This window comes from Suricata suricatta, chromosome 2 (assembly GCF_006229205.1).
Source record: "Suricata suricatta isolate VVHF042 chromosome 2, meerkat_22Aug2017_6uvM2_HiC, whole genome shotgun sequence".
NCBI classification, from domain to species: domain Eukaryota; kingdom Metazoa; phylum Chordata; class Mammalia; order Carnivora; family Herpestidae; genus Suricata; species Suricata suricatta.
In genome coordinates, this window is record NC_043701.1 from 110,698,985 (window position 1) to 110,708,517 (window position 9,533).

A 9,533-nucleotide genomic window follows, 5' to 3' on the forward strand; every position below is an offset into this window, starting at 1 on the left:
GTTCCCTGCCTTGGATTATGAAGCTTCTAGAAGGCTTTTGAAAGACAAGAGCCCAGGGTGAAAGACTAGAATGTAAAAATTTCTTCAGAAATTCTTCTCCCTCCCTGTCTTTCCTTTGTTTTATTAAGAGAGGATGGGGGCATATTCTTGGATTCTTCTAGGACATCTGCCTCTTTCTTATATCCGCACCTTCTGTAAAATCTGTCCGTATGAAGAGAATCAATATGTTCTGGAAACATTTTGGCTAGCTGACAAAGATTTTTGCCGATGCTGAAATTAAAATTTATTTCAAAATAGCATATGGGCATGCTGAGTGTGGAATAATTAAAGAGATTTCTCAAATAACACTGCACTTTTTAGAAGGTTGCATTTGGGACATTAGTAACATTGCTGTATTTTACTGTATCTGTTCATGCTTCATATATATAAAGATATATGTTAAATATATTATAATAAAAGATATATTAAATCTTTTTTCTCTTTAATACATATAAGTGATTTTTTTCAGTGTAATTATCTGTGAAATTCTATGTGTTTAAAACATATAATTATAAACAATCTATTCTATCTTCTGTTTTTCCTAAACCTCTAGATGTTTCTCTCTGCCTAAATATAACCAATTCATTTTCACTCAATTTTACCTTCCTGGAAGTAACATGGGAAATATTTCTTTTTCCAAAAGCTGTTTTGTAAAGATAGTGACCACAGGAGATGCCACTAAATCTAAACTAATTTTAACATGTTTATTTTTTTCAAATGTAGGTCCCATTGGTTATTTTTAAGCGAGAAAAGGAAGTAGCTCGAAAATTGGAATTTGATGGGCTTTATATTACAGAACAGCCTTCAGAAGATGATATTAAGGGCCAGTGGGATAGACTCGTAATCAACACACAGTGAGTAAAGAATTATATGAGACATTTCTGTGCTCAAAGATTTAAAGACAAAAAAAATGCTGGAATTCCTGCAGATTTGCCAAAAGTTCAGCACAGGTGAATAATAGTTATATTTTTGGCCAAGAAAATCAAGAGACTAAGCGCTGTCAGCCTCTTAAATGGATGGCATCAATTTTTTTCCCGTCTGTGTTTTGAATTGTTTAATCACAAATGGCTCTGAGTCCATTTCCACAGCACTGATGGAACTTAACATCCATTACTCAACGTTCAGAGAAATGTGTAGCTAGAGGGTTATAACCTGCAATGTAGGGTTATCTCATCGAAAAGCCCAGACGAGGCAAAAATGATTCATTAAGAAAAGAGTTGTAGCATTAAAGGCAAAAATGTTGAATTTCATACTTCCAGTGTACCTAGGTTGCAAACTTTCAGTTGGTACCATCAAGCAGCCTAGCATAAAACTAGTTAAACATTATGACATGTAAAATAGAAGGCAGGGAAACTACTTTTTCTATACATTAATTATTTACCCTTATGAGGTCAAGACCCAGACCACTAGCTGCTCTTCTAGGCATCAGTCCATCACAAAAGTATAATTTTCCACCACTAAAGGGATTAGTGATACAATATTTTTTGAGTATTTTCTACTACTCAAGTTTGAAATATCTTTTTATTGTGATCCATTTTTCTTGTTCTTAAAAAGTTAAAATTTCTAATAAGCACTGAGTTTTCATATGGAGATGATGTGTTTGTGCATTATAAGTGTTCACTGTAAATGCTCAATGTTTTATTTATATAATCTAGCTGTTAATACTAAGTCACACTAAGTAAGCCTGTCCCCTTAAGTAAACTCTGTATTAGTCAAGATGCAACACTCAGTCTCCTTGAGGATAATGTGGGAAAGAGATTTTTTTTACTTCATAAGAAAAACAATTTGTAAACACTTTGATTTTTAAAGACAGTTGACAAAAAATGTATGTCATTTGACATGTTACAAATGACATATATTGACATGTAAATAAACATAACAAGACTACTTATTAATAAATATGTTCATATTCTTCCCCATTAAAATATTAGCCCAGAGTCTTTTTGTGATTTCCATGTATATATTGATATATTAACACTTAAATGATATTTAATCTACCTAAGATATGTCCCTTACTTTATGGGATAAGATGGGACAAATTCATTATAATTTTTGTGAGTAGAAGAATATATGTTTACATATTATTTTAAGTATTTTGTTTGTTCCAAACAATATATTGCTCTTTATCACTTTTTTAAATGATACTATTTTACTTTTATGCTTTTATATTTTTTAGGTCATTTCCCAACAACTACTGGGACAAATTTGTTAAAAGAAAGGTAATACCTCTCAAAAAGAATGCATTCTTTATTTGTCTCCTAGAGTGCAATTCAGATTTGAATTTGATGTGGCTTATATGGAGAATGAAAATACTGAGGTGTGCTTTATCTGTCTTTTAATGTCATGTCAAAGTGGCAATAGAATTGAACATGAATTTCAAAAAATTGCACATAAAAAAACCATACTCTGCAGCTATAAAATAAACAATAAACATTGCTTCATCCACCTATCCTCTGACTCGGGTGAATAATCGGTGCTCAGTACATGCAGTAATAGGAATTGGTGACAATTTTCTCTGAGCTTCTTTGGGTCACCTAAATTGGCTAATGATTGTTCTCTGATAAGACAGATGTAAATCATCGGGGCTGGAATCTGGCTTTACCCTGTAGGAGAAAGTCATTGCATGAGAACAAAGGACTGAGTTTTGTTTATTTCACATGAACTTCAGAGATCTGTTTACTTTCATAAAGTTTTATTCTTCTGATGCGGACTGCATCATAGTGTAGTAGAAAGAACGCTGATAGGGCGTCAGCAGTGAACTGTGACACCTGCTTACTGTTCTGATTTTGAAAATCAAGGATCTTCTCTGCTTTTCCCACCACATAGGATTTAAATGTTAGATCTCTTTTTCTTTTAATGATATAGTGTATGTATCAGTACTTGTATATCATGAAGTATTATTGCTTTGTGTAAATAATAAAGCAACTTACATACAGCCTTACATTCTAGCTCCTACTTATTCTTTGAACCTTTCTAATTCCCACACTGACTCAGCTCCCCTCCTCAATGAGTTCCAGCTCCAGCAGGTACTGCCTGGAGTAGCCAGAAATACCTGCTAGATGAAGTGGTCTCATTCCCTTTGACTCCATGTTAATCAGGATGATTGGCGACTAGATTTTTTTTTTTTTTGTTAGCAATGTGAAGGGAGATAGAGGACCTGCACCAAGAATTGAAATCAGGTACATGATGAAACACATTGACTTTCTTTTTTCTTAATAACAAGACTTCCTAGTTGAGAGAAGCGATGTTCTTGTTGAGTTTTATTCTGGTGCAAGAGTTTTGACTCCTTGTGTGACCTGGAATTCTGAGCAGCATTGCCCTCCTGCATATGAGCACATCCAAACTGGGACAGAGCTTTGAAAAACTTATTTTTAAACAATTTTAAATACATAATTTGAATATTTTATCCTCATTAGTTATTTAGTAAAGGAAAAGCTTTGAATTGTTCTAACATAGCTTTCTCTGAAGGAAACTGTATATTCAGAGTCAAATAAATACGTTGTCATTGCAGGAGCATCTGGGTGGCTCCATCAGTTAAGCATCCAGTTTCGGCTCAGGTCATGATCTTATGGTTTGTGGGCTCGAGCCCAGTGTCGGGCTCTATGCTGACAGTGTGGAGCCTGCTTGGCATTCTCCATCTCTCTCTCTCTTTGCCCCTCCACCCATTCTCATGCTCTCTTTCTCTCAAATAAATAAACTTAAAATAAATAAATAATAATTGCAGCTGGGACTATGGGTGGCATTCCTACGATACTTAGTGCTGATTTGACTCCTGGGGGTGAGGCGAGAACACAGCCCAGAGGGAGCCTCCACACAGACCACCCCAGCCCATTTTTAATGCCATGAGAATAACACAGGACAGACCTTTGTGGGCCTCTGTGGTTGATGTTCATAGACTTTTTAACTACCTGGCCAGCCATGGTCAGTGCAGAGCTTTGCCAAGAGTCAGATCTCACCTGGTTGCTTTCTTATTTCATCTCTTGCCAAGCATAGCAATCTTAGACATGTTATGTTTTCTTGTTTTTTTTTTTTTAATTTTAATGTTTAATTGTTTATTTTGAGAGAAAGCACAAGAAGGGGAAGAGCACAAGAGGGAGAGAGAGAATCCCAAGTAGGCTTCAGGCTGTCAGCACAGAGCCCAACAAGGGGCTTAAACTCACAAACCACAAGATCATGACTTGAGCCAAAACTAAGAGTCAGATGGTCAACAGACTGAGCCATCCAGATTCCCCAGGGGCATGTTACGTTTCCTAAGACGTAACTTCTTTATCTGCAGAATATGATGTTAATAACATAGTGTGACTTACACAGTGTGACAATCCCCTGAGAGGAAGCAAGTCAGACTTACCATAATTCCAGGTACAAAGTATGAATTCAGTCAAAGTTCCTTTCGTTCCAGTTTTTCCACTTCTTGACTTATTTTCTTGGCCCATCCTCTTCCATTTGCATGCATCCCTCTCTTGACTAAGAAGTCTTGTTCTTCAGATGGGCCGTATGTACAGGGCTGTAAGTGTGCTTTGATCTTGGCATTGTGATCACAGATAAAGAGCCAGAAATGAGATTTTTAAGTGAACTTGAACATAAGACAAATATATAGTAAGTGTAAAAGTAATTAGATGTTTGTACGTGCATGCCTACAAGGGGTTACTGAGTGGTTGAGACCAGTAAAATGCTTTGTGCCCTGTCCCCCAGGTTATGGATAAATATGGGGAGTTCTATGGCCGGGACAGAATCAGCGAGCTCCTTGGTATGGACAAAGCCGCTCTAGACTTCAGCGATGCCCGGGAAAAGAAGAAGCCAAAGAAAGACAGCTCCCTGTCGGCTGTGTGAGTGTTAAACTCTTTCCAATGGCTCTAGGCTGAAAGGAGAAGTTGAACTTGCTAGTGCTCCAATTTCCTTTCCCTCAGAGTCCAGGGAATAGAGATGAGGGAAACGGAAAATATACCCAAGGGTCTACTTTTATACTTTTAGGTATTCTTGGGTGTAGAATGATTGGATTTTTTCCTATTAATTTTGGAAGGCAACTTTTTTATTATTTACATAAAGCAAAAATTAAATAAATAAAGATGTATGTTCTTAATTTGCCTTTTTTATCCCTAAATGCCATTTAAGTCAAAGTCAAACATATGCAAAAGTACAATATGTGAGTACCTTTTCTGATGCTGTCTCAAAAGAGGTTAATATTTCTTATGTTTTGGAAGAGGGCTCTATCGAGCCCTTTTATTAGGAAAGTTCAAAGTTCATATTCTTTTATTATAATTATTGTGTTTCATCTAAATAGCAGAGACTTCACAAGCCAGAAATACTATGCTGTCATGCTGTTTCTGAGGAATTTAACTTTAGAATGAGGTGTTCCTGGTGTACCTGGGTGGCTCAGTCGGTTAAGTATTCAACTTTGGCTCAGGTCATGATCTCACAGGTTCGTGGCTTTGAGTCTCATGTTGGGCTCTGTGTTGACAGCTCAGAGCCTAGAGCCTGCTTCTGATTCTGTGTCTCCCTCTCCCTCTGGCCCTTCCATGCTCACACTCTCTCTCTCTTTCTCTCGCTCTCAAAAATAAATAAACATTAAAATATTTAAGAAAAAATCAGGTGTTCCTGATATAGCGCTTTAATGGAATAATATAACTAGAAAGATGTGAACCAGTTGAATTGAATTTGTCTGAGGTTGAATTTCACATACACACACACACAGACACACATATACCCACACATATATATTTATATACACACACACATATATATTGCAATTTTGATCAACTGTAATTCTGGAATAAATGTAAAGCACACATGTTTTTAAAACTGTAATTTCTTGTAGCCACTTACCAATTTTAGAAGAAACATAACAGTTACCTTCCCTTAAAAACAGGTCCACTTTTCTTGTAAATTTACAGTCTCAGTCAATTAGGGATGTGACTACTTTGGAAACATAGATACTTGAGGCTCTGTAGGGTTGTATCATTTGTGTCAGCATTAGAAAAACCATTTTGGCTGACGTCTCTCATTGGTCATATAATTTTTATCTATCTGAAAACTTAGAGCTACATACATGGCTTTTAAAAAAAAAATAATGTGAACTCAGTTTAAAAGTGGTTCTGTGGACAAATACATGATGGAAACTGAATTTAGCTCCAGAATATCACCTGGGTACTTTATGAAAACTCATGTGATATGTAATGAGCATGTCACTGCATGGAAGATGAAACACCTTGCCAGTGTTTAAGAATTAAGACCCTTATGTTAGACTGTCATATAAAAACAAGGACCATAGAGTGGTGCTGAACTTTCTACTGATATTTTCAGATCTCTGACAAATTATATAGAATCAAACCGTTTTAACTGAATTATGTTCTTAACATGGTCATATTTATGACCCTAAAAAAGAATCTGAAAAGAATAAGGAAAGTTTAAACTGTTTTGTAAACAAAAAGTTTTTTTTATTATGACCAAATAGTTTTATTTTTTTTTTCAATGTTTATTTACCTTTGAAAGACAGAGAGAGACAGAATGAGCAGGAGAGGAGCAGAGAGGCAGGGGAGGACACAGAATCCAAAGCAGGCTCCAGGCTCTGAGCTGTCAGCACAGACCCTGCTGTGGGGCTCAACTCATGAACTGCAAGATCATAACCTGAGCTGAAATTGGACACTCAACCAACTGAGCCACCCAGGTGCCCCTGAACAAATAGTGGAATTTTCCACTGTTTTACATACATGTTTGCAAGTTTGACCCCCCTAGTAAAGTGTCAAGAAATCAATCTGGCATTAATACTTTTAAATATGAAGGGGCACCTGGGTAGCTCCGTCAGTTGAGCATCTGACTCTTGATTTTGGCTCAGGTCGTGATCCCACAGTTCTGTGAGTTCGAGCTCCAGTGAGACTTCGTGCTGATGGCATGGAGCCTGCCTGGGCTTCCTCTCTCTCTGCCCCTCCTTTACACACATTCTGTCTCTCCCAAATAAATAAATGTATTTTTTTAAAAAAAGGAAAGAAGTGGAGCTCCTGGTTGGTCAGTTGGTTGAGCGTCCGGCTTTGGCTCAGATCATGATCTCATGGTTCGTGGGTTCGAGCCCCGCATTGGGCTCTGTGCTGACAGCTCAGAGTCTGGAGCCTGCTTCAGATTCTGTATCTCTGTCTCTCTCTGACCCTCCCCTGCTTGCACTCTCTCTCTCTCTCTGTCTCTCAAAAAAATAAATAAATAAATAAATAAAAATAAACTAAAAAGAACAATAATTAAAAGAAAAGTCATGTATTGAAACCCATTTTAAATATTCACAGAACTTTTTTAAAAAGTTCTTTGGTAATAGAATTGATTCTAGCTCAAAGATATCTTTATTTCCTCAATATAAAAGTTCCTAGGCTAAGGTAAATTAAACTTAACCTTTGGGGAGAGGTCTCTAAGAAGTCCATTTTGATTAGCAATTACTGATCCTACCACTTAAAATTTAAGATTGGCCTTCCTAAAAAATGACTAAAGAAATAAAGTCTAAAACAATAAATATAGAGAAACCCTTTTGAAAATACTAATATTCTATTGTCTTAGATCCTATCATATCAATCACCTGGAATATTAGAAAGGCTAACAAGGTTATAATTTCTAGCACATAAATGAGTGGGTAGCTCTGAAAAAAATGAACGTTGGAAAGTATGTGTTAATACGTTTGTATGTAATCTACCAAGATCATAAATATTTACACTAAGATTTACTCATCCAGCACATTTATTGAGAAATGTTCCACGTGTGATGCAGTGGGCTTGGTGTTAGGGAGCTCGCAGACTAGGGACAAAGGCATAAATGTGCATCGATTCCTGGGACGCTCACAACTACAAAACAACACGGGGAGTTGTAGTACGTCTGCAAGATCCTTTGGGAACGAAGGGGAAGATATGAATGCCTTCTTGGGTGGAAATGTTTTTTGAAAACAAAAGGAAACTCAAACACAATGAAAGAGCCCTTTCACTGGCAAATTTAGTTGTAAAGTGAATGTGGATGTTTACGCAAGTTTTTATTAGCCTGAGTAAAAATTGTTCTGCTGGAATGCAGTTACAAATGTATAATGAAACATGGAGAGGAAACTTTGGATGCACACATGTTGGTTAATTTAGCATAGCTTCCAGAAATGATTCTCACATAACAAATGAGTTTACCTTATATTTAATGTAGGAAAAGAAAGCACTGATCTTAAATAATAGAAGTTGAAGGTAGTGATGCTTTGTTTTGTTTTGTTTTCCAAGATCTCTCTAAAAAAGCATCACAAAGTTCTGGAACACATGATCCAACAGCATCTAGGATGGAACTCATTTCCTGAGCTGGTTGCCAGCTTCATCCCGTGGAAGGAATGCCAGCAGTCTCTTACAGGCCTCTGAGTCTTTGCTTCACATGCGTGTCTACAACTCCTTCTGTTTTTGTCTTTCCAGACTGAACTCCATTGATGTGAAGTATCAGATGTGGAAACTAGGAGTCGTCTTCACAGACAACGTAAGCCCACTTCGTTACCACAAAGTACAGTGCACTCTAATTAGACATGTCCCTTGGGATTCTGCAGGTGGATAGACAGTGATTTAAGAAAGTCAATCAGATAGCAATTCATTTAATAGAGACCATTATCTGAGACTGACCCACAGAAATATAGGATAATTATCCCCCTTCTCTCAATCTATTTCTTTCAATAGCTGAAAGATGAACATGAAAATATATTTATGCAAGAAAAAGTCACCAAGATGCAAATTCACATGTATTTTCATTTAGGTTTTAGTTGTGTAATGGCACACTTCAAAGTTTTCTAGATGTCAAAATGAAAGTTCTAAATAAATAAATTTTGAAAAACATTAATTGTGATAAAGTTAAGCTTCCCCCAAATTAAGTGTTAAACTATTGTGGTTTTTGTTTTGATTGATCCTAAAAGCATATGAACTAATGTAGGGCCCAAGTCTGTATCCAAATATAATATCATTTAGTACTAAAAGCCACTGACTATCAGGTCAGATGGTCACATTTTCCTACCTGGGCTTGCTCAATAGTTTGACATTTTTGACTCAGAATTTTCAGTTGTTTCTTTTAAAAAATTTTAATGCTTTTTTATTTATTTTGAGAGACAGAGAGAGGCAACGTGAGCAGGGGAGGGTCAGAGAGAGAGGGAGACACAGAATCTAAAGCAGGCTCCAGGCTCTGAGCTAGCTGTCAGCACAGAGCCCGATGCGGGGCTCGAACCCACGAACCATGAGATCATGACCTGAGCCAAAGCCAGATGCTCAACCAACTGAGCCACCCAGGCAACCCAGAATTTTCAGTTTAAAAAATCATTACTCTTGACATATGGCCCTTCGTAGGAAAGTGGATGGACCTTGAGGGTGTCATGCTGAGTGAAGTAAGCCAGGCAGAGAAGGACAGAAACCATATGTTTGCACTCATAGGTCTAGCAGGAAAACAAGAGAGACCTAATGGAGAACCAGGGGGAACGGAGGAGGGAGAGAGAGTTGGGGAGAGAGAGGGATGCAGAA

General features: G+C 37.0%; 1 protein-coding gene across 1 annotated transcript in view; it reads left to right on the forward strand.

Moving 5' to 3' along the window:
* Positions 1-9,533, forward strand: part of RYR2 (ryanodine receptor 2) — a 526,329-nt gene that overhangs the window by 497,090 nt on the left and 19,706 nt on the right. Inside the window, exons 96-99 of the mRNA XM_029919427.1 lie at positions 763-893; positions 2,216-2,258; positions 4,732-4,865; positions 8,451-8,511. Coding sequence (XP_029775287.1) covers positions 763-893; positions 2,216-2,258; positions 4,732-4,865; positions 8,451-8,511 — 369 coding nt within the window. The remainder of the gene's footprint in view (positions 1-762; positions 894-2,215; positions 2,259-4,731; positions 4,866-8,450; positions 8,512-9,533) is intronic.